The 26253-nt window shown below is 41.1% G+C and overlaps 1 protein-coding gene across 2 annotated transcripts in view; it reads right to left on the bottom strand.

The window, feature by feature from the left end:
• Pafah1b1 (platelet activating factor acetylhydrolase 1b regulatory subunit 1) overlaps positions 1-26253 on the bottom strand; it is a 77502-nt gene that overhangs the window by 5782 nt on the left and 45467 nt on the right. For both annotated transcript variants that reach the window (XM_070027504.1, XM_070027505.1), the window contains exons 3-9: positions 17536-17620; positions 17220-17294; positions 15090-15296; positions 12110-12278; positions 7978-8080; positions 6556-6784; positions 4146-4247 (exon numbers count right to left, since the gene is read on the bottom strand). In XM_070027504.1, the coding sequence (XP_069883605.1) occupies positions 4146-4247; positions 6556-6784; positions 7978-8080; positions 12110-12278; positions 15090-15296; positions 17220-17294; positions 17536-17620 (970 nt within the window). The remainder of the gene's footprint in view (positions 1-4145; positions 4248-6555; positions 6785-7977; positions 8081-12109; positions 12279-15089; positions 15297-17219; positions 17295-17535; positions 17621-26253) is intronic.

Below are 26253 nucleotides of genomic sequence, written 5' to 3'. Positions count from 1 at the left end.
GGGTTTAAGTTCAGGGTTTTGAGCTTGCTAGACATACATACTACCTGCCCACTTGAGCCATATCTACAGCTTTTTGTTTGAGTTGTTTTTCAAATTCTCCTATTTATGTCACCTGCATAGCTGGGATGACAAGTGTACACCATGTCTAGCTTTCAGGGACTGAGGGTGGGTCTTTCAAACATTTCGTCTGGACTGGCTTCTAACTGTAACTGTAATCCTTCTGAGTAGTTAGGATAACGGGAGTGAGCCACTGCACCCAGATACTTAGTATTACTGAAAATGACACAGGAATGTCCTTTTTCAAAGTTCTAGGACAAAAATGCTAACTATCTCTAATGTGACAAATCAAACTTTTACCTTTTTACCCTAGAAACCCTGAAGAAACTTATGAAAAATCTTTTGGGCTCAATAGTAAAGTACCTAGCAAGAATGAGACTCCAAAATCACATCTCAGTACTATTTAAAACAAAAAGTAAAAATGGCACATGTAACTAAGAGGAGCAGTATAAAGTTGTATTACAATTAGGGGACTTGGAGAATATTTGTCAGTGATAGAGCAAGTGCTTATTAGTACTCACAAAGTTCTGGGGTTCAATACCTTTAATGGGATATATATGTATTAGTGCCATTCCTAGGGCTTGGGCGCTGTCTCTCAGCTCTTCATCTCAAGGCTAGCCCTCTACCACTTGAGCCACAGCACCACTTCAGGTTTTTTGGTGGTTAACTGGAGAGAAAGAGTCTCACAGACTTTCCTGCTTGAGTTGGCTTTGAACAGTGATCCTCAGATCTCATCATCTTCCTGAGTAGCTAGGATTAAAGGTGTGAGCTACTGGGGCCCAGCTCACTTAGTTTTTATGTTTAGTGCTCTACCACTTCAGCTATGGCTCCATTTTCAGTTTTTTGGTACTTAATTGGAAATTTTAAAAAAATCTTTGTTTTTAAGAGCAGTAGGATCAAACTCTAGGATCAAACACAGACCTTGGCTTTGAAACAAACCAAATAAAATAAGATAAATAACCTCCAAAATTATATACAAAAATGGGAATGTCAGCTGGGCACCGGTGGCTCACACCTGTAATCCTAGCTACTCAGGACACTGAGATCTGAGGATCACGGTTCTCACAGCTACACAGATGACTGAGATCTGGAGGATTGTGGTTTGAGGCTAGCCCAGGGGAAAAAAAAGTCCTGGAGATCCTATCTGCAAAGTAACTAGCTCTGGATGGGAGGCATGGCCCAAGAGGTAGTATGCTACCTAAGTGACCAAGCAAGCTGAGCAAACCCAAGACTCCAAGTTCAAGCCCTAGTACCACACACACAAAAAAAGTTGTTATGCAAAATAAATGGATAGAGATATATATGAACACTACCATATGGTAATCTGAACACCAAAAAGCTAGAAGTGAAGCTGTGCCTCAAATGGTAGAGTGCTAGCCTTGAGCTAAAAAACTGAGGGACAAGCTGGGTGCCGTTGGCTCATGCCTGTAATCCTAGTTACTCAGGAGGCTGAGATCTGAGGACAGTGGTTCAAACTAGCCGTGCAGTAAAGTCCATAGGATTCTTTTTTTCTTTTTGCTTATGTGGTGCTGAGGAATCAAACCCAAGGCCTCATGCATGCAAGGCAAGTGCTCTACCACTGAGCCACCTCCCCAACCCAATAAGATTCTTTTTTTTTTTTTTTGGTCCGGTCATGGGGCCTGAACTCTGGGCCTGGGCACTGTCCCTTAGCTCTTCAGCTCAAGGCTAGTGCTCTACCACTTGAGCCACAGCGCCACTTCTGGCTTTTTTTTCTTTTTGCTTATGTGGTGCTGGGGAATGGAACCCAGGGCCTCAGGCATGCAAGGCAAGCGCTCTACCACTGGGCCACCTTCCCAGCCCCCCAATAAGATTCTTATCTCCAATAAACCACTCAGAAAACCAGCAGTGGCGCTGTGGCTCAAATGACAGAGTGCTGGCCTTGAGCTGAAGAGCTCAGGGACAGCACCCAGGCCCACAGTTTAAGCCCCATGACCAACAACAACAAAAAAAAGGATTAGAGCTAAGCATAGAAGCGTATGTCTATGCTCCTAGTGCTTAAAAAGTTGAGGCAAGAGGATCTGAAATCCAAGGCAAACTTGGGCTATATATAACAAACTGTGGGTCAGCCTCATCTATATACTAAAACAATATCTCAAGAAAACAAAAAATCCAAGACTAAAAGATAGCCAAGGAGACAGACAGGTCTTTTGTCCTACTTTAAAGTACTTTGGTATATTGTGCTACCTACAAAATGTACCAGTCATGAGAGGTAGAAATCTTTCTTCCTTTTTATTCTGTTGATCATGGGGTTTGATCTCCAGGCCGAGGCGTTTTCTGAGTTCTTTTTGCTCAAGGATAGCACTCTACCACTTTGACCTCAGCTCCAATTTAGTTTTCTGGAGGTAAACTGGAGATCAAGAGTCTCATGGACTTTCCTGCCCAGGCTGGATTTGAAATGCAATTCTCTGACTCAGTCTCCTGAGTAGCTAGGACTACAAAAGTCTTTCTTATAGAAGCCTAAGAAATCCAACCATGTTTTTATGGCCATACCAAACACAAAAGAAGCACCCACTTCAGTTGAATAACAGAAGCCAGAATCATGGAGAAATTCACAATAAACTTGCTTTCTGCCTTATTTTAATTTTTTTTTGCCAGATATGTGGCTTCAACTCAGGGCCTGAGTGCTGTCCCTGAGCTCTTTTGCTCAAGGATAACACTGTACCACTTTAAGCCACAGCTCCACTTCCTGTTTTTGAATGGTTAATTGGAGATAAAGAATCTTATGAGGACTTTTCTTTAGGACTGGGTGCAAGCTCAGCCTCCCGAGTATCTAGATTACAGGTCTGAGCCACTAGTGCCTGGCTGCTTTCTAATTTTATTTTTGCTTTCTGATTTTAAATAAAGAATTGCAACATAGTATAACTGAACTCAACTCTGACATTACCAGAGTTTAAATTGTCTTTTTTTTTTTTTTTTTTTGGAGAGGGAAGGTTTATTGGTGTTTGAACTCAAGAAAGGCAAAATATTAGCTTAGACCCTAACAATAAAAAAGCTGGGCATAGTGATGTGTGTCTGTCACCCCAATTACACATATGGCTCTTCTCATCAATTCCTTATAATATCTCCACATGTGTCTTTCCTATTATACAGACAGTCACTTAGGAGATATGGTTAGTGTCTATACAATCTCTAAACAAACATGGGTGCCAAATTATCCACAATTCCTCTGAGAATTCCTTTAAGCAAACCAGAGTGTCTCAGCATTTGTATATCCTCAACTGGAGATCTCAATGCTCCTAGTAAAGTAAGGATACTGGGTCTAAGCAAAAAGCCTTGATAATATGCCATTCTTTAGATTACAAATGTGTTTTGGGTTGATAAATTCCAGAAAAGTTTTACTTTCCTTAGATGATTGGTTCTAGATTTCCCTTGATTGTGTCCACATTTGTTTTGACTTACATTTATAACATCTTTGTTAGATCTCAGAGTTCACTGGTTTTTCTTAGTTACTTTGTGTTCACATCTGATTGCTTTTTACTACATTAAGATTAATTACATGTACCTCGTGTGATTTTGGGCTATATAAGCCCTGTTAATTGTATTCAGTGTGGTAGGACTTTATGACAAGAGCCCTTTCTGCCCGCTAGCACTCCATCCAAATTCTGCCTTTTAAGTGGTGGCTTCTTAGTTCTCCAGACTAGATCTACTATACAACAGTAGGGAAATATACAATATAATATACAATAGGGGGGAAATACACACCTCCAAATCATAACGTAAGAATGAATAATTTCACAATAATGTAAAGATGCAAATACCTCAAAAAACGTCTGTATAAGCCACAGGAGGTATCACATAATTTTTAAAGATGCAGTAGGCTAGAATCTTCCTTCCCAGCATAAATGACTTTGTAGATTATGTAAGTTGGCATTCTATAGAAATAACTTTCATGTTACTGTAATAGTGGGTTTACAAAAACTTAATAAGGAAAAACATCTTTATAAAGAACTTATTCTAAATCCTAGAACAACTGGGGTTACTTAATAAAATATCATAGAGTATCTAATCCAAAAAAGGTAAAAAGACAGTGAAGATGCCAAAAAAGCAAGGAGATCTTGAAAACTTACAAGAGTCATAAGGCACATGCCAGTACTGACGTCCCACATCTTAATAGTTTTGTCTCTGGATCCAGATAGCAAGAATGGCCCAGGTTTGCCACTTTTTTTAGTCTATAGAAAAACAAAAAAACAAAAAATGATTTTCCCATACAAGAAGGCAGCTAAGTACTTTAAATGGCTTCTTTATAGAATATTTCCAATACTTTACAAAAATGTAATTTGTTTTTATCTATTAAAACATATAAGTCTTTGCACACTACACCTAGATTATACATGAATCTAGGTAACACCAACCTCTATAATCAGGGCTGAGGATATAGCTCAATGATAGAGATCCTGCCTAGTCTGCACTAGGCACTGGGTTTGAGCCCCAGCACCACGTCTATAATCAAGAAAGATTGTTGAGCTGGGAATGTGGCTTAGTGGTAAGAGTGCTTGCCTAGCATGCAAGAAACTCTTGATTCAATTCCTCAGTACTACATAAACAGAAAAACCCAGAAGTAGTACTGAAGCTCAAGTTGTAGAGCAAAAGCAGCCTTGAGCAAAAGCAGTCCAGGGACAGCACTCAGACCCTAGGGTTCAAGCCCCACGACTGACAGGAGAAAAAAAAAAAAAGGATTCTTAAGACCAGGTAAAGTGGCTCATGCCACTTGGAGAGTCAGAGAGATCAAGAGAATCTCAGTCCAAGACCAGCCAAGGCAAAAAGCTAGCAAGATCCTATCTTAGTAAGCCATGATTGTGACAAATGCCTTTGAACCCAGTACAAAGGAATCTCTAGGGTAGGAAGACTGAGGTCTAAGGCTGGCTTAAGGCAAAAATGTGAAACCCTATCTAAAAAAATAACTAAGGCAAAGCCAGGCACCGGTGGCTCACGCCTGTAATCCTACCTACTCAGGAGGCTGAGATCTGAGGATCACGATTCAAAGCCAGCCCAGGCAGGAGAGACTGTGAGACTCCTATCTCCAATAAACCACCAGAAAACCGGAAGTGGCGCTGTAGCTCAAGTGGTAGAGCGCTTGCCTTGAGCTGAAGAGCTGAGGGACAGTGCCCAGGCCCAGAGTTCAAGCCCCACGACTGGCCGAAACAAAAAACAAAAACAAAAAAAACTAAGGAAAAAAATAGCCAGAAGATATGGTTCAAGTGAGTATTATCAACTCAGCAAGCACAAGACCCTGAATTAAATCCTCAGTATTTTAAAAACGAAAAAAGGGGGGAAAAAGACTTTAAAACTTTTAATTTTTAGTTAAAGTCCAGCCAGGATAGATCCACATGGTAAGTAACAATCACCACAGGGCAGCATAGAGTTTGAAAATACTGAGTGGGATATAAGAGCACTTGTCTGGCATGCTTAAAAGCCTGAGATAGGTGATAGAAGGTGGGGGGGGGGGGAATGAATGAGAGAGGACAGCCAAAATCAAGAGGAATCACAACATAAGTTTCATTCAGAAAACTAGTCAAGATTAAGGGTGATTTCTTCTTCAATTTAAGATGCAGTATTAGAAATCCATGATATGAAAGCCTCTACAAAAAGAAATATGACCAATTTTGGCTCATACAACGTATTAATGGAAATACCATTCTGTAATTTTTTTGGCTATTTGTGTTTTGAGACGAAGTCTTGCTGTGTAGCAGAAACCGGACTTAAATTCAAGATCCTTCTGTTTCTGACTCATGAGTGCTAGATTACAGCTATGTGCCCCAATGTTTGGCTTCAAAAGATCACTTTTATTCAAGAGAATCCCCAGCCTCAATGCATATCAAATCAAGGCTCATTTCACAGTAACAATAATCACTGGTTAAAAAATAGAAGCCCAGGCTAGGAAGGTGGCTCAGTGGTAGAGCGCTGGTCTTGCATGCATGAGGCCCTGGGTTCAATTCCTCAGCACCACGTAAGCAGGAAAAAGGCTGGAAGTGGTGTTATGGCTCAAGTGGTAGCGCGCTAGCCTTGAGCTGAAGAGCTGAGGGACAGTGCCCAGGCCCAGAGTTCAGGCCCCATGACCAGAAACACTCCCCCCCCCCAAAAAAGAAAAGCCCAGCTGGGTACCGGTGGCTCACGCCTATAATCCTAGCTACTGAGGAGACTGAGATCTGAGGATCGCAGTTCCAAACCAGCCGGGGCAGGAAAGACCGTGAGACTCCTATCTCCAAAACTAGAAGTGGCGCTGTGGCTCAAGTGGTAGAGCACTTGCCTTGAGCTGAAGAGCTGAGGGACAGTGCCTAGGCCCACGACCAACAAAAAAAATTTTTAAAAAGAAGCCCAACTACATGTTGGAAAGGTCAGAGTTTCAAGATTCAAAAACTCTATGATGCAGATTCTTAAATGAGCCACCAGATCTAAAATTGAAAAACAGAAACATTATATAAGGGTCTTAAGATTTCAGCAACTAAATCATAAAATGACATGTATATTATATAGTACCTCAGATCCTGTTGCTTCAGAGATGGAAGAATATGAACTTTCTGGAGCCCAGGAAATGCATTCCACCACATGCTCATGTTCTCGGAGCTCTGCTTTGCACTCCTTTGTTGCTACGACCCACACACGAACAGTCTGGTCATTGGAACAGCTGGCTATGAGAGTGCCATCCTGATTTGGCCGTACCATACGTACCCATTCTCTGTGTCCTGTAAATGTCTTCACACAGTAGCTGTCAACGTAAGTAATAATTTACATTGTGAGTAACAATCATCAGAATACTTTTCACAAATAACACAAAAATATCTATGCATTAGGATAAAAGAAGTTAGACAAAACATATCGAAGTCAACAAAATAAATGTAAAATCCTGGTTAATACAAGATAAACGTAGGACAGAAAGTCAAACACTAATACAGGCTGACTGGGACATCACTAAAGAACTAATTCAATAAAATCAGAGAAAGCAAAATACACAGAGGAATACAATGCTTTATAATGTTTCCAGTGATTCTGGAAAAACTATGCTTTACTAATCTGGGCAAAACCAGTCAATTAAGGTTTTACAACAACTATTAAGTGTAATTCTAAGCTCAACATAACAGGGCCATACTAACACAAATGTTATTTACATTTTAATTTACCCACAGAAATATTGAAATATTACTTTTTTTTTTTGGGTGGAGGGACAAGTTTTTGTTTTTGTAATGCTAGGAATTAACGCTAAGAGTCTTGTGCATAGCTTGAGGGCTAGGCAAGTGTTCTACCATTGAACTTATGTACTGGTATATGAGTTACTTAAACTTACTTTCTTTCTTTTTTTTTTGTCGGTCGTGGGGCTTGAACTCTGGGCCTGAGTGCTGTCCCTCAGCTCTTCAGCTCAAGGCGAGCGCTCTACCACTTGAGCTACAGCACCACTTCCGGTTTTCTGGTGGTTTATTGGAGATAGGAGTCTCATGGTCTCTCCTGCCCGGGCTGGCTTTGAACCGCGATCCTCAGATCTCAGCCTCCTGAGTAGCTAGGATTACAGGCGTGAGCCACCAGTGCCTGGCTTAAACTTACTTTCAAAGTATATAAATCGGAGCTAGGAAGGTGGCTCAGTGGTAGAGTGCTTGCCTTGTATGCATGAGGCCCTGGGCTTGATTCCTCAGCACCACATATACAGAAAAAGCTGGAAGTGGCGCTGTGGCTCAAGTAGTAGAGTACTACCCTTGAGCTGAAGACCTCAGGGACAGTGCCCAGGACCTGAGTTCAGGCCCCATGACTGACAAAAAAAAAAAAAAAAAAAAAAGGTATATAACTGTCAGTACAACAACTATCATGAGGATCATGTTAGATTAAGCCAAAGAAAGAAAAATTACTAAACATCAGGAGTATGATTTTGTCTTTCTTTTTAGCTATGCCTCTTCAACTAAACTTACTTACCCAGTTTGCACTTCCCACATTTTTATAGTTTTATCCCGTGAAGCAGACACTATATGATCTCCATTAGGCATGATGGCTACTGAAGAGACATTGTGGTCATGGCCTAAAACACATAACACAATAATGTATTTAGCAATAAAACACCAAAAATAATTAGACCTTAGTTCACCATGGATTATTCCATAGTATTTTAAAAAGCCACAGCAAGTTCTCTTTTGTGTGTACAAGTCCGAGGGCTTAACTCAGGGCCTGAGCACTTTCCCTGAGCTCAAAACTAGCATTCTACCACTTGAGCTACATCTCCATTTCTTTTTGCTAGCTAATTGGAGATAAGAGTGAAGGCTTTCCAGGCCCAGGTTGGCTTCTAACCATGACTCTCTGATCTCAGCCTCCTGAGTAGCTAGGATTATAGCTGTAAGCCACAGTACCTGGCCATATCAAGTTCTTAATTCACTGAGCTTTAAATAAACCTTGGTGATTTACACAAAAAAGTTCAGGAACTGATTATAAATTGTTTCAATCTCCATGACTGTTTATAAACACGGGCATCACCACTATGTCAATATATTCATACACTCTAGTGAATCTGAATGTTTATAACATGAAATATTCTATGGCTGATTTTCTTAGATATATAAAATAAGATTTACATTATACAGTTCACAGAATCAATAAAAGAAATGGGGGTCAGGTGTTGTTATGCCCTGCAGAGACTGAGGCAAGATGATCAAAGGATCTCATTTTCAAGGCTAGCCTGGGCTAAGCAAGACAGAGTCATGTGCTAGTGGTTCACGCCTATAATCCTACTCAGAGGGCTGAGACATGAGGATCTCAGTTCAAAGCCAGCCTGAGCAGACAAACCTGAGACTAATAGTGGTCGAGAATTATTTTTATGCTGCTGTGTTTATGGAGATTTAAAAAAAGTATTATTTCAACAGGGTACTAGTGACCTACAACTGTAAATCTAGCTACATAGGAGGCTGAAACAAGATTATGGTTGCGGGCCAGACTGGGAATACACACAACCCCCTTCTCACCAATAGATGGACCCACCTGTCGTCATAGCTACAACAGGGCACATAAAAAAGTAGATTGAGGGGCTGGGAAGGTGGCTCAGTGGTAGAGTGCTTGCCTTGCATGCCTGAGGCCCTGGGTTCGATTCCTCAGCACCACATAAGCAAAAAGAAAAAAGCCGGAAGTGGCGCTCTGGCTCAAGCGGTAGAGCGCTAGCCTTGGGCTGAAGAGCTGAGGGACAGCGCCCAGGCCCAGAGTTCAGGCCCCACGCCCGGACCCAAAAATAAAAAATAGATTGAGAGGTTTAAGTGTAAGTCCATCTTAAAGAGAAACCGGATCTCAAAATATCCAGTACAGCTGGGCACCAGTGGTTCACAACTGCAATCTTAGCTATCCAGGAGGCTGAGATCTGAGGATTGAGGATCAAACAGTCTAGGCAGTCAAGTCCATGAGAATCAAATTTCCAATTAACCACCAAAAACGCTGCTAAAATGGAATTGTGACTCAAGAGGTAGAGTGCTAGCCTTTAGCCAAAAAGCTGAGGGATATCACTCATGCCCTGAGTTCAAGTCCCAGGACCAAAAACCAAAAAACGGTGGGGAGGTGTGCTAATCTAGAGGCAACACTCAGGAATAGAATGTTTGCCTACTTAAGTAACAGGCCTTGAGTTCAAACCTCAATACCCTCTCCCCCCACCCAAAAAAAATGCAGGTCATAAATTTTCATATCTAAGTAGCTATGCTTTATGAGAAAACCTTAGGCGTGCGCATGCATTTCCCCCCCCCCCAAAAATGTGGGGGGGGGGGGGCTAACCGCAGGGTCATGTACTTGCCAAGATATATTCTACATCTGAACCATGTCCGTTTTTTTTCTCTCCTGTTGGTCGTGGGGCTTGACTCTGGGACTGGGCACTGGCCCTCAGTTGTTCAGTTCAAGGTGAGAGCGCCACAGTGCCAGAGAAGAGTCTCACAAACTTTCCTTACTGGGCTGGTTTTGAACCCAGATCCTCCCAGATCCTCCCTCAGGTCTCAGCCTCCTGAGTATAGGCTCTATTCTTTTTTTTTTTTTTGGGTTGGTCATGGGTGCTGTCCCTCAGCCTCAAGACTAGTGCTCTACCACTTGAGCCACAGAACCACTTCCAGTTTTCTGGTGTTTTATTATCTTACAGACTTTCCTGCTAGGGCTGGCTTTGAACCGTGATCCTCAGATCTCAGTCTCCTTAGTAGCTAGGATTACAGTAGCCACTGATGCCTGGCACTTTAAGACCATAGGCACACACCACCAACTTATTTATTGAGGGAGTGTCCCATTAACTTTTTGCCCAGGCTGGCTGGCCTTCAACCAAGATCTTCGCAATATCCAACTCCTGAATAGCTGGAATTATAGGCATGAACCACTGTGCCTGGCTAAATATCACATTTTTTTTCAAGGAATAGATAATGATTAGAAAGAACTTTCTGTTGTTATTCTGTAGACTGGGCTGGCCTCAAATTTAAGATCCTCCTTCCTTTACTTCCCCCAAATTGGGATTATAAGTATATGTCAATGTGCTGAACAATAACTCAGAGCAAGAAGATATGGGCAATTTACAGAAACACAAATAGACCTTATATAAAGATTTACCAGAATTCCTAGAATTGAGTGAACTTCTCTACTACTGCATTTAATTTTGGGGGAAACACACTATTTTAATTATACCCTTCTTGTAATTGTATTTTTAAAGTTACTAACAAAGCATGTGATCCTTACACTTAAGTTAAACAGTCCTATTTCATCATGCTTAAGAAGAAACACCTTTATTTAATGAAGACTTACATACAAGATGATTTTTTTGGGGGGGCGGGGGAGGTAATCAGGCTTGAACTCAGCCTGGGCACTGTCCCTCAGCTCTTCAGCTCAAGGCTAGTACTCTACCACTCGAGCCACAGCGCCACTTCCGGTTTTCTGGAGGTTAACTGGCAATAAGAGTCTCTTGGGGGCTGGGAAGGTGGCTCAGTGGTAGAGCCATTTGCCTTGCATGCATGAGGCCTTGGGTTCGATTCCTCAGCATCACATAAGCAAAAAGAAAAAAAGCCAGAAGTGGCGCTGTGGCTCAAGTGGTAGAGCACTAGCCTTGAGCTGAAGAGCTGAGGGACAGCGCCCAGGCCCAGAGTTCAGGCCCCAGAGTCGGACTCTTGGCCTTTCCTGCCTGGGCTGGCTTTGAACTAAGATCCTCAGATCTCAGCCTCCTGAGTAACTAGGATTACAGGCGTTAGCCACTGGCGCCAGGCTCCAAGATGATTTATTATATCATGATCACATACTATTATCCTCTCGACATCTTAGCTATCATGACCTTTATTTTACAGATGAAAGAATTAAAAATTTCCTAATGGCCTAAGAAGAAAGACTATGAACCCAGATAATGGATTCCAAAGACTATTCCCACAAAAGCATACTGCCTTGTCTCCACAGCATGACTTGGCCAAGAAGCTGACAATAAGTATATAGGTATAACACTTCTCTAAGTGAGCCAAGAAACCTGGGCTACAGTTTTCATTACATCATTGATCTCTGGACTTCAGCTTCCAACTGAATGGATGAAAAGAAGGAATTCTCAATAACTTTATTTCCTTCTTCAGATAAACCAATGACAGGGCAGTTTTTTTGTTTTTGTTTTTTTTTGGTCGGTCATGGGGCTTGAACTCTGGTCCTGGGCACTGTCCCTCAGCTCTTCAGCTCAAGGCGAGCGCTCTACCACTTGAGCTACAGCGCCACTTCCGGTTTTCTGGTGGTTTGTTGGAGATAGGAGTCTCACGGTCTCTCTTGCCCGGGCTGGCTTTGAACCGTGATCCTCAGATATCAGCCTCCTGAGTAGCTAGGATTACAGGCGTGAGCCACCAGTGCCTGGCGACAGGGCAGTTTTTGTTGTCTAAAAACACTTAAGAATACCAAGTATTTTATGTGAGTCAGAGCAATCTTAAAGCTTCATACAAATAATTCTAAACCATTATAGCTTATCTAAAGACTATGTATACACATCATATGCTCCTCTAGCAATGCAAATGATTAAGAGTTGAGTGTAGGGCATCTGCAATGCTAGAAATCACTGCTAAAGCACTATCTGTTACCCCCTTACCGTGCATGGTTCTGATGCATTCAAAGCCCTGAAAATCCCATAGTTTAATGGTCATATCTGCAGAACAGGAAGCCAGAAGCTTGCCACTGTGGTCAAAGGAAATATCCTGTACAGAATCTGTATGTCCCTTAAGAGTTCGTTCAAAATCTCCAGTCTCATAATCCCACACCTATGGAAGAAAAAAACCGATTAATACCAATAAGTTACTTTTTCATTTCACATTTATATTCAGCCACCAGTCTGATATCTTACTAACTGAAATAACAAATGGACAAATCGACTATTTCTCTAGCCAAAACTGGTTTCATTGATTAAAATAGACTTCTGCTACCACACTAAGTATACAATCATGCTAGTAGAATGTATGTAAATCCACAAGGTTCAGTTCCTCCCTTCTAAGGCAGGCAACAGATATAAATAGGAAATTTAAGTGTAAAAAATGTTTTATGGCTGGGTGCTGGTGGTTCAAGAACTGGCTCAGGTAAGAAAATAGTCTGTGACATTCCATCTCCAAAATAATCAACAAAAAGTCTGACTGGAGGGGCTGGGAAGTGGCTCAGTGGTAGAGCGCTTGCCTTGCATGCATGAAGCCCTGGGTTCGATTCTTCAGCACCACATAAGCAAAAAGGAAAAAAAAGCCAGAAGTAGTCCACGACTGGACCAAAAAAAAAAAAAGTCTGACTGGAGATATAGTTCAAGTAGTAGAGTAAGCAAGCAAGCCAAGAGAACACGAGGCCCTAACTTCAAATAAAGTACCACACACAAAAGAAGTTTCAGCAGGGCACCAGTGACTCACATCTGTAATCCTAGCTACTCAGGAGGCTGATACCTGAGGACTGTGGTTCAAAGCCGGCCCAGGCAGGAAAGTTAGTGGCACTGTGGCTCAAGTGGTAGAGTGCTGCTCGCCTTGAGCTGAAGAGCAGAGGGACAGCGCACAGGCCCAGAGTTCAAGCACAAGACCAAAAAACAAAGCTGGGCACCTGTGGCTCAGGCCTGTAATCCTAGCTATTCAGGAGGCTGAGAACTGAAGATCACAGTTCAAAGCCAGCCCGGGCAGGAAAGTATGTAAGACTCCTATCTTCAATAAACCACCAGACAACTGGGAGTGGCCCTGTGGCTCAAGTGGTAGCATGCTTGCCTTGAGATGAAGAGCTGAGGGACAATACCCAGGCCAAGTTCAAGCCCCATAACTGACCAAAAAAAAAAAAAAAAAAAGTTTCAGGGGGCTATGACAAGAATGTATATGTAGAATTAGCAAAATAACAGAATGCTCAGTTCTTTGTTGGTCCTGGGGCTCGAATTAACAGCCTGGGCACTGTCCCCGAGCTTTTATACTCTACCACTTGAGCCAAAACTCTATTTCTGGCTTTTTGTTGGTTAATTGGAGATAGGAGTCACAGACTCCTGCCCATGTTGGCTTAGAACCTTGATCCTCAGATCTCAACCTCCTGAGTAGCTACGATCATAGGTATAAGCTACCAGTGCCCAGATACCAGAAGGCTCATTTCTACTAGAGTAGTAGAGATCAGATATCTAAGGAAAGGGTTTTTTTAAAAAAAAAAAATTGTGGGCTGGGAAGTTGGCTCAGTGGTAGAGCGCTTGCCTTGCATGCCTGAGGCCCTGGGTTCGATTCCTCAGCACCACATAAACAAAAAGAAAAAAAAAAACCGGAAGTGGTGCTGTGGCTCAAGTGGTAGAGCGCTAGCCTTGAGCTGAAGAGCTGAGGGACAGCGCCCAGGCCCAGAGTTCAGGCCCCACGACCGGACCAAAAAAAAAAAAAAAAAAAAAAATCTACTAAAAAAAAAAATTGTTATTATAAAAGTGATGTAAAAAGCCAAGTGTCTATAGGTCACACCTGTAATCCTAGCTATTCAGGAGGCTGAGATCTGAGGATGGTGGTTCCAAGCCAGCCTGGAGAGGAAAGTTTGTAAGACTCTTATCTCCAATAATATACACAGAAAAAGCCAGAAGTGGCACTGTGGTTCAAAGTGGTAGAGCACTATCCCTGAATGAATGAGCTTAGGGACAGTGCCCAGGCCCTGAGGTCAAGCCCCAAAACCGACAAAAAAAAAATCTCACGAACTTTTCTGCCCAGACTGGCTTTGAACTTTGATCCTCAGATCTCAGCCTCATGAGTAATTAGGATTACAGACATGAGCCACTGGTACCTGGCATGAGAACATTTTTTGGACAATGTCACCCCTTCCTTTGCTCTCTTCCTCCTGTCCTCGCCCATCAAGTTGTATGGTTCATTTTCAACACTGAGTCTACTGAGTACAATTGCTAAGGAGATAAATAGCAACTTAACAAAAGCACCTTCCATTTTAAATTTTAAAAATGAAATAACAATATTTTATTTACTTGTTTGTTCCAACCCTGGAGCTTGAACTCATGTTCCAGGCACAGCTCTACTTCTGGCATTCTGGTGGTTAACTGGATATAAGAATCCCACAAAGCCTGGCTTTGAACCTTGATACTGGCTAGCTAGGATTAGGTACTCAGCAATATATTTACTTTTTGTATAATTATACAATAAAATTTTCATGATAAAAATTTATACTGCTATATAAAAGCAGTAAAAATATATAATCTTACCAATGTATTTTTTCAAATTCATCAGTGAACACACTAGCAGCATGCTTCGCATGAAGTACAAGTATTTACTTGTTGAGGTAATGGGGATTGAATTTAGGGCCTCCCAGTGTTCTCTACCACTTGTGCAATAGCCTCTAGACCTTTTTATTGTTTTTTTTTTTTGGTAAGATCTGGACCCATGATCCTCTTACCTCTGCTTCCAAAGTGTCTGGGATTACAAGGTGCATAACCCCTTACCTAGTTAATTATGTCTTTCAGGTTCAGAATTAAATGATTTACAGTTTCACACAGCTTATCCTGGTCCTTCTACAGAGGCCTTCATTTTCATGATCTTATACTCTTTTCATCTAGTGCATTATCATGTCTACTTTTAACAAAGGCTTGCCTTAATTGTAGCATCCTCTGAAGCAGAGACCATGACACTGAACACAGGATGGAAAATGACTCGAGTGACTGGACTCCTGTGACCACTCAATGCATATTTTTCTGGTGGACGGGGAATCCATTCTTTTGGATCTCGTTTCTGACCAAGAGGACCACCTGACGTAAATTCTTCTTTTGCTTCATTTAGCTTTGATTCTAATTCCATAACCTTGAAAAAGAACATGTAGTTAAGTATAGATAAGATTTTGAGAAATAACTTATTTGACATTCTTTAGTAGCTACTTTTATTTCATACCTAAATACTTTAGATACTCAAGAAAACTGTACTAACTAATCTGCAAGGCATTTGATTGACTTAAATGAAAAAAAAAATTAAATCAAATATATCACCTAAAACTGGAAAAATTTGGTGCAACTAAACTGCTTTTTGTTTGTTTGTTTGTTTTGTTTTGTTGGTCATGGGGCTTGACTCTGGGCCTGGACACTCTCCCTCAGCTCTTCAGCTCAAGACAAGCAAGCGCTCTACCACTTGAGCACAGCACCATTTCCGGTTTTCTGAATGATTTATTGGAGATAAGGGCCTCAGGGACTTTCCTGCCCAGGATGGCTTTGAACCATGATCCCCAGATCTCAGCCTCTTGAGTAGCTAGGATTACAGGCGTGGGCTACTGGCTTGGGCTCTTTTTTTTTTTTTTTTTTGCCCTCGGTCACTGGGCCTGAACTCTAGGCCCAGGCACTGTCCCTCAGCATTTCAACTCAAGGCTAGTGGTCTACCATTTAAGCCACAGTACCACTTCTGGCTTTTTCTGCTTATGTGGTGCTGAGGAATCGAACCCAGGGCCTCAGGCATGCAAGGCAAGCGCTCTACCACTGAGCCACCTTCCCAGCCCCTCTAAGTTCAAGTTCTATGACTGATCAAAAATAAAATGGACTTCTGTGTGTGTGCTGGTCTTGAGGAGCTATCCCTCACTTCCTTTTAAAATTAATTTGTAGCCGGGCACCAGTGGCTCACGCCTGTAATCCTAGCTACTAAGGAGGCTGAGATCTAGGATCACGGTTCAAAGACAGCTTGTGAAACTCTTATCTCCAATAAAAACCACCAGAAAACTGGAAGCGGCGCTATAGCTCAAGTGGTAGAGCGCTTCCCTTGAGCTGAAGAGCTGAGGGACAGCACCCAGGTCCAGAGTTCAAGCCCCATGACCAACCAAAAACAACAACAACAACAAAAAAAGATTAATTAGTGCTCTACAACTTGAGTCACAGCGCCATTTCCATGTTGTTGTTTTTTATTCGTTTGTTTTGTAGCTACATTAGAGATAAGGGTCTCGTGGACTTCCCTGCTTAAACAAGCTTTGACCCACAATCCTCAGATCACCTAAATAGCTAGGACCACATTTGTGAGCCACTGGCACCCAACTAAAAGATAATATTTACTGAACATCTGCTAGGCAGGTAGGTTCTTTTCTTAGAGCTTTATATGGCTGATCTCACATTAGAATCATATTATTTATTTTAGCTTTTTCTACATAATGTTATGTTAGAATTATGATTTAGCTATGTAAGGTAAAAATGAAGTTCAAAATGACATGACTTGTCTAAGAACACATTTTAGCCTTCTTTCTTCAATACCCAATGGCCTCATGTGTCCTTTTCTTCTCAGGACACAAATGAATTACTTCCACATTCATTTCCCAAAGTCAGAACAATGCAGATTCAAAAGTTACTATTTCAGCTAAGCATGTATCATCAATGCTGTAAGCCAAAATTTTTATAAATCACAACAAACATTTTTTTTTTTTGGTTGGTTGTAGGGCTTGAACTCTGGGCCTGGGTGCTGTCCCTCAGCTCTTCAGCTTAAAGTGAGTGCTCTACCACTTGAGTTATAGTGCCACTTCCAGTTTTCTGGTGGTTTACTGGAGATAGGAGTCTCATGGTCTTTCCTGCCCAGGCTGGCTTTGAACCATGATTCTCAGATCTCAGACTCCTGAGTAGCTAGGATTATAGGCATGAGTCACTGGCGCCTGGCAACAAATGTATTTTTGTCTTCTCTAATTAGATATTATTTATGCCAGTATTTTAAAAAGTATAAGGTAACACACAGAATACATAATTTAAAAAGAAAAAGACTTACCTTCTTTTGTAATCTAATAACAGATGTCCATTTTTTTTCCAAAAGGCCAGCATACTTTTTATCTAATTCTTCATTCTACAAGGGGGAAAAAAATGACAACTTTTTAACTATGATACTTCAAGCCACAGAAAGCATCTTTATTCTGAAGCATTATTAAGAATCTGATAACTAAAAGAATGTGAAAATCAAATTCAATGTCAAGTAAACCACAATAACAAACTAGATTTGCCAGTGGCTAGACTATTAGCTTTTAGCATTTAAGTAAAATCCACTTGTTAACTATACCATGAATAACTATATAAAATGTCAAACATACCATATCTAATTCAGCTTCCTTTTTAAAAACCGAATACGCCTCTTCATAGCCATTTGAACGAAGATAATCTGCTATAGCTCGATTTCTGAAAAAAAATAAATTCAAGTAATTCCTGAAAAATTCCATACCTCCTTTGAAGAAATTTAAATTTTACTTAAAATCTCATAAGCCTAACATTCTAATTCTCTTCCAAATAATACAAGTACTTAACAAGAATGGATATCCCACCCATATCCTCTAGAATATTTAGCTCTTATAACAGTACATCCATCATATATTTTTCTTGAACCTTTTATTATTCTTTCTCTTTCTTTCCTGTCTTTTCATGCACTCATGTGTGTATGTGCGCGTATGCATGCACACGTGGGTGCTAGGGACTGGACACAAGCCCTTGTGCATGCTAGGCAAATATAGGCAAGTATTCTATCACTGATCTACTAGTCTTTAAGCCTCTGTAACCTTCTAAGTTGCTGCTTAGCTAACAAGTGGTAGGTACTCTACAGAGCAAAACTTAACTTATATAATTAGTTATCAATTAATAACAGTAACCATTACTTTTCCTATGTTTATATTCGCCTGTCTCTTACCAACTTGGTATATACACTTAAGGAGTAGATATAATCTAGTTTTGAAGAAAAACATTGTTATGAAACATTTTTACATTAGAAATAACATTAAAATGGGCTAAATCTCTATAAATGATAAACTTACTATACTGTCACAGAATTAGACATTAGTATTAGAACTTCAAGAATAAAAAAGCTGCCGGGCGCTGGTGGCTCACGCCTGTAATCCTAGCTACTCAGGAGGCTGAGATCTGAGGATCGCGGTTCAAAGCCAGCCCTGGCAGGAGAGACCGTGAGACTCCTATCTCCAATAAAACCACCAGAAAACCGGAAGTGGCACTGTAGCTCAAGTGGTAGAGCACTCGCCTTGAGCTGAAGAGCTGAGGGACAGCACTCAGGCCCAGAGTTCAAGCCCCACGACTGACCAAAAAAAAAAAAAAAAAAAAAAAAAAAGAATAAAAAAGCTGAACGGACATGCCTTTTTATACTACTCTCTCATTCTTCTCTGACGAACATGGGCAACTCTTCTTACCCTTTTAAGACAACCTATTCCAAGAAGTCTCAATATTGCTATTATTTTGAACCTTAAGTCTGAAACTAGGGTATGTTTCTGAGTATGGGTGTATGTTGCTATTTGCTCTAGGGTTTGAACTCAAGGTTTGCTAGGGATGTACTCTACAACCTGAGCCACATTTCTAACCATTTTTTGCTTTTAGTTAGGATCTTTAATTTCTGCCTAATGCCAGCCTCAGACCAAGATCAATTATCCTACCTACAGCTTCCCTTGTAGCTGGGATCATAAATGCCTACCACCAAGCTAGGCTTCTTGATGGTCAAGCCTGGACTGCATGCTCCAATTAACCAGCAAAAAGCCAGAAGTGGAGGTGGGCTCAAATAGTTAGAACATCAGCTTTGTGCTAAAAAGCTAAAGCTCCTAGTACTGGCACAAAACAACAAAACCAAATAAACAACAACCAAAAAAAAAAATACCCCACATATATTATTTAACTATTTTCTTTCCTAATTCTAAAAAACAATCATCAAGCAGATAAAAGGGAAATGTCAAAGATAAACAAATCACTTATAGTACTTTAAATATTTTATATTCCTACTATATTCTACTTTTATCCAGAGTCCAATTCCTAAACTTGAAGTTTTGCTAAACACATAACCATAAAACTTTCACTAAAGCTCATAATCAGATAATATGGATGTGTAACACACAAATTCTAAGAACTACAATCTTAGTATTTTTTTGTTTTGTTGGTAGTGGGGGCTTAGGCATTGTCCCTATACTCTTCATCTCAAGGCGAGTGCTCTACTGCCGTCTGAGCCACAGTGCCACTTCCGGTTTTCTAGTGGTTTATTGGAGATAAGAGTCTCACAGACTTTCTTGCCCAGGCTGGCTTTGAACCGTGATCCTCAGATCTCAGCCTCCTGAGTAGCTAGGATTACAGGCGTAAGCCACCAGTGCCTGGCTAATATTTTTTTTTAATAAGGAAAGATATGGGGCTGGGAAGGTGGCTCAGTGGTAGAGCGCTTGCCTTGCATGCTCGAGGCCCTGGGTTTGATTCCTCAGCACCACATAAGCAAAAAGAAAAAAGCCGGAAGTGGCGCTGTGGCTCATAGTGGTAGAGCGCTAGCCTTGAGCTGAAGAGCTGAGGGACAGCGCCCAGGCCCAGAGTTCAGGCCCCATGACCGGACCCAAAAAAATAAAAATAAAAAAAAAAAATAAGGAAAGATAAATGGTGAAACTTTACCATGTAAGAATGTTAAAAGGGGGCTGGGAAGGTGGCTCAGTGGTAGAATGCTTGCCTTGCATGCATGAGGCCCTTGGTTCGATTCCTCAGTACCACATAAGCAGAAAAAAAGCAGGAAGTGGTGCTATGGCTCAGGTGGTAGAGCACTAGCCTTGAGCTGAAGAGCTGAGGGACAGTGCCCAGGCCCAGAGTTCAAGCCCAATGACTGACCAAAAAACAAAAACAAAAACAAAAAGAAAACAAAAGAATGTTAAAAGGACGAGTCTTTAACTCATTTCCTACAAGGGAAAGAGGAAATGTTCTCTCTTCTCCATTTCCCCCTTCTGTAACCTGTTACACTAAAATACATCCTTGCTAAAATTAACTTGAGCAAAAAGAGGTTGAAGACTGCCGGGCGCTGGTGGCTCACGCCTGTAATCCTAGCTACTCAGGAGGCTGAGATCTAAGGATCGCGGTTCAAAGCCAGCCCGGGCAGGAGAGACCGTGAGACTCCTATCTCCAATAAACCACCAGAAAACCGGAAGTGGCGCTGTAGCTCAAGTGGTAGAGCGCTCGCCTTGAGCTGAAGAGCTGAGGGACAGCGCCCAGGCCCAGAGTTCAAGCCCCACGACCGACAAAAAAAAAAAAAGAGGTTGAAGACATGGCTCAGTGGTAGAGTAACTGCCTAACAAGCCTAAATCCCTAAGTTCAACTGTCAATATATAGGGGGAAAAAAAAGTGAGATCTTATCTCATGGTGGTATATGCCTGTAATTCCAGATACAGGGTTGGTATAGGTAGTAAGATAGTAACCCAAGACTACTTTGGATTCTATCTGAAAAATAAATGTTAAAGAGATGAAGAAGTTCAAGGGCAGTGCCCAAGCCCAGCTCTGGGACTGGCAAAAATAAATAAGAGACGTGAGATCTGAGGCTCAAAGATGTCGGGGAACATAAGTCTATGAGACCTTTATCTCTAATAAACTACCAAAAGGCTAAAGTAGAGCTGTGGCTCCCATGCTAGAGGGCTAGACTTGAGCACAAAAAACTCAGGGACAGTGCCCAGGCCCTGAGTTCAAGCCCCAGGACCAGAACAACAACAACAACAAAAATCCTAGAAGTACAGCTCAAGTGGAAGAATGTTTGCCTAGCAAGTCAGGCCATGAATTAAAAACCCTACTAGTGCTGGAGCCATGGCTCAATGGTAAAAACCATGGTAATGACAAAATAGACAGCTACCAACATTTTGAGATTACCACTTGATATACTTGTATCTAAAAATCATGAATCTCAAACTTTCTCAAACTTTTCCTTTTGGGGGCATTGGAAATCAAACCCATATCCTCCAATTCACCATTCAGCTACACTTCCGTGTGTGTGTGTGTGTGTGTGTGTGTGTGTGTGTGTGTGTGTGTGTGTGTGTGTGTGTGTGTGTGTGTGTGTGTGTGTGTGTGTGTGTGTGTGTGTGTGTGTGTGTGTGTGTGTGTGTGTGTGTGTGTGTGTGTGTGTGTGTGTGTGTGTGTGTGTGTGTGTGTCTGTATCTGTGTGTGTGTCTGTGTGTGTGTCTGTGTGTGTGTCTGTGTGTGTGTCTGTGTAGCTGGAACTAAGGGCCTAGGGCACTGTCTCTAAACATTTTTGCTCAAAGCGAGTGCTCTACCACTTGAGCCACAGCTCCACTTCCAGCCTTTTGCTGTCTAACTGGAGACCAGATACTCACAGGCTTTTTCTGCCCACACTGGCTTTGAACTACAATCCTCAGTCTCCTGAGGAGCTACATTACAGGCATGAGACACTTGCCAGGCCCAACTTTATTTTTTTTAAGTAAGTTAACCTGTTAATTTCACTCAATGTAGTATAAATCTTTGTCATAAAACATTGCTTTAAATATTCCACTATTGTAAATGTATCAATTTTCTCAGGCAATAATCTATTACTAGACTTAAAATTTTCTAATTCATTGTTTTAAATAGTGTTGCAAATAAACAGACTTTTTTTCATCTTTACATCTCAAAGAAAATATACAGAGATTCTAAGGATACTTTAATCGATATCATCAGATTGCCTCCCAGAGTCACACCAATTATGCTCTGACCAGCAGTCATGAATCTGTCTTTACTTTCTTTACTTGGTAAAAATAGGCAGCAGGGAAGATTAATTACAAAGATGTGTGTAATTCCAAAATATACAGAAAATTGTACCTTAGCATAGTAGTACTTTACACACATATATATGTATATAGGTATACACAAGTATACCTATATAGTGGGGCTTGAACTTTGGACCTGGGTGCTGTCCCTCAGCTCTTCCGCTCAAGGTGAGCACTCTACCGCTTGAACCACAGTGCCACTTCCGGTTTTTTAGTGATTAATTGGAGATCAGTCTCATGAACTTTCCTGCCTACGATGGCTTTGAATCATGATCCTCAGATCTCAGCCACCTGAGTAACTAGGATTACAGGTATGAACCACCGGGCCTGACTTACATTTATAATTTTATCTAATGTTAAATCTATCTTTAAAACAACAATAATACCCATGGTCTATTGATCCTAAAATCATTCTAATTTAGTAGGAGAAGATATAACCTTAAAACTTAAGACTATTTGAAGGTCCCAAAACTAGCAAGTAGTAAAAAAAAAACTTGGGATAAGTAAATAAATCTTTGAAAGAAAATACTTTGACTCAAAAATTTAATCTCTCCCTTTTATTTGGTGGTATAGGGGTTTGAATTCAGGGCTTCATACACTTGAGCCATGTCCCCCACCCCAAAAAAAAACAACACACTTTTAGCAGGGGGCTGGTAGCTCACGCCTGTAATCCTAGCTACTCAGGAGGCTGAGATCTGAGGATCACTGTTCAAAGCCAGCCCGGGCAGGAAAGTCCATGAGACTCTTATCTCTAATAAACCACGACAAAACTGGAAGTGGTGCTGTGGCTCAAGCGGTAGAGCGCTCACCTTGAGCGCAAGAGTGCAAGGACAGCGCCCAAGCCCAGAGTTCAAGCCCCACGACCGACCAAAAAACAAAAACAAAACACACACATACATACTTTTAACCTCTAGGCTTTTCTGTGTTGGTATTGAGTAGACATAGAAGGTAAGGGAAAACTGTATTTGTGTGTTTCTGATGACAGTTGTTTATTGGGACAGAAAACACAGGAGAAAAAGAGGCAAATCCTGGTATTAGGTTCAGTTTATTTAGCTGGAGCCTTAAGCATGCTAGGCAAGCAGGGTACCACTGAGTTATATCCTAGTCCATTTTAAAATATGGGACAAAATCTTGCCAAGTTGATGAGGCTAGCCTTGAATTTGGGATTGTCCTGCTTTAATTTCTTTGAGCAGCTGGGAATACAGATGTGTGCACCATCATGCAGGGCTCAGCTTTAAATCCTTTGATATGAAGAAGTAGCTGTAAGACATTTAAATGAAAACCAATAAAATAGAAGGTAGGAGACACAGCTCAGAAACTAAGAGAGATCTGAAGTAAGGAAAGGAATGGGGAAAATTCACAAAGTGAAAGACATTTGAGGAGATGAAGTTCTGAGATTGTAAAGACAGAATTAAAAGATGTCTGGGCCAAGTGCAGTAGCACATGTCTATGTATAAACCTGGCTCTCCAGGAAGCAGAGACCATGGTTCAAGATCAATTAAGTAAAGAGTCATCAAAATCCCATCACAACCAACAAGCAGGTGTGCTGGATGATTTTTATAACCCAGCAACATAGAGACACATAGTTAGGAAGGCTGAAAGCAACCCCAGGCAAAAACACTGGGTACCAGTAGCTCACACCTGTAACCCTACTCTGAAGGATAATATCTGAGGATCAAGGTTCAAAGCCAGCTTGGGCAGGAAAGTCTGTGAGACTCTTATCTCCAAATAACTACCAGAAAACCAGAAGTGGTACTGTGGTTCAAAGTGATAGAGTGCTAGCCTTGAGCAAAAAAGCTCAGGGACAATGCCTAGGCCTTGAATTCAAGCCTCACTATAAACATACTAAGCTTGAGGCAGAGTTCAAACCACAGTACTGTCCAGATCCCTCTAAGAAAAAGAAATGTTAGCAAGCCAATGGAGAAGGGTTTTAAAGAAAAGCAACTATCAATGACAAAGATTTGAGAGAAATCAATTAAGCTAAATTCAAAAAAATGTCAGGATCCTATGAGATCCTTACTGACTACAGTACCAGTATAGTGTAGGGGCTGGGAAGGTAGCTCAGTGGTAGAGCGCTTGCCTTGCATGCTAGAGGCCCTGGGTTCGATTCCTTAGCCCCACATAAGCAAAAAGAAAAAAGTCGGAAGTGGCGCTGTGGCTCAAGTGGTAGAGCACTAGCCTTGAGCTGAAGAGCTGAGGGACAGCACCCAGGCCCAGAGTTCAGGCCCCACTACCAGACCAAAAAAAAAAAAAAAAAAGAACGGTATAGTGTAATATACTATAGTATATATTAGAAAGTATAATATATAGTATACATATATATATAAGCAGATAGTATAGCAGTATAATTTCAGAACTTAAAAGTAGTTTCAATATTCTATTCCACACAGTTATGCTAAGAGAGGATTGGGGGAAAAGTTCAAAGAAACTCATAAGACTAAAGAAACTCTTGGTTCTGATAGCTTTCAGAGTATTTCTTTTTTTTTTAACTGTTTTTTTTTTGTCTTTTCTTTTTTGGTACTGGGGATCGAACCCAGGATGTAGCACTTGCTAGGCAAGCGCTTCGCCAATGAGCTACATCCCAGCCACAGAATATTTCTTAAATTTGCTATTAATTTCCATTGTGAACCTCAAGTTCATTTTGATCAGTTTAAGGATAGAACACTTTTGTCTCCTTTGAAACAAGAGAAATGAACCATAACCAAGTGAACATCAAGATTCAGATTTAGGGCTGGGAATGTGGATTAGTAGTAGAGTGTTTGCATAGTATTCATGAAGCCCTAGAATTGATTCCTCAGTACCACATAAACAGAAAAGGCCAGAAATGGCACTGTGGCTCAAGAGGTAGAGCACTAGCTTTGAGCAAAAGAAGCCCAGGGACAGTGCCCAGGCCCTGAGTTCGAGCCCCAGGACTGGCACAAACAACAACAAAAAAAAACCCTCAAATTTGTAATAATCTATGTAAGAAACTTCATAGAAATCCCAGGAGATAAAGAAACCAATCACCACATTCAAAGAGAAACACAAGCCTGGGCACGGTGGTGCAAACTTGAAACCCACGTATCCAGAGGCTGAGGCAGGAGGATGACAAGTTCAAGGCCAGCCTAGTCAACTGAGCAAGACCTTGTCACAACATATAAAGGACTAGGAATAAACTCAGTGGTAGATTATTTGTTTAACATTTTTGAAACCCTGGGCTCCATTGCTGGGAATTGGCGGGGGGGGGGGGGGGGGGGGGCGGGGGAGAGGTAGGTAATTAAGTTGGAAATATAAGGTAACATTCTGAATAGACCAAAACCAATAATCCTATACAGAAAAAATGGTAAAAATTAGAAAATGAGAAAAAGAGCTTTAAATCATATATTAACAAATCTTAGCTAGACAGAGCTTTGGTTTAAATAGGGAATAATACCACACTGGCAACATTTTATCACTGTCTTTCAAAACTATTATATGTTTTTTTCCTAAAACATTCTAAGTTGGGGCTGGGAAGTTGGCTCATAGAAGTTGGCTTGCCTCTCATGCATGAGGCCCCGGGTTCGATTCCTCAGCACCACATAAGCAGAAAAAAGCCAGAAGTGGCTCTTGTTGCTCAAGTGGTAGGGTGCTAGCCTTGAGGTGAAAAGGTGAAGGACAGCACCCAGGCCCAGAGTTCAGCCCCCACGCCCAGCCAAAAATAAATAAATAAATAAATAAATAAATAAATAAATAAATCTAAGTTTATGAAAATGCCAAGATCAATTTTAAGTACTTCAACTGACTTCCTACATTCTCTTAATTATTCTCTTATTCTCTATGATGATTTTTGCAGCAGTAAGTCGTAACACTATACCACTACCATCCATAAGATTTTAAGTCACTCTAAATAGTATAAAGCCATTAGTCAATAATTCTTACAATTCAGCTTATGCACATAAGCTCTATGCACATAGAGTTGAGTTAGATATAAAATAGCTTTAGGCTTTAAGATTTGGGCACAGATAATTTGTATATTGCCTTTATCCTGAAACACTGAAATTGTGTTGTTTGTGTGTATGTCCCAGAGCTTGAACTCGGGACCTTGATGCTGTCCCTGAGCTTTACCACCCAAAGCTAGTGCTCTACCACTTGAATCACAGTTACCGTTCTGCCTTTTGGGTGGTTAATTAGGAAATTGGGAATCAGAGTTTCATGGACTTTCCAGGCTGGCTTTAAACTGCAATCCTCAGACCTCAGTCTCCTAAGTAACTAGGAATACAGATGTGAACTACCCACACCTGGCAAAATTAC

The sequence above is a fragment of the Dipodomys merriami genome, unplaced genomic scaffold (assembly GCF_024711535.1).
Source record: "Dipodomys merriami isolate MVZ:Mamm:240054 unplaced genomic scaffold, mDipMer1.0.p SCAF_19, whole genome shotgun sequence".
NCBI classification, from domain to species: Eukaryota; Metazoa; Chordata; class Mammalia; order Rodentia; family Heteromyidae; genus Dipodomys; species Dipodomys merriami.
This window is presented reverse-complemented; position numbering and strand designations above follow the sequence as displayed.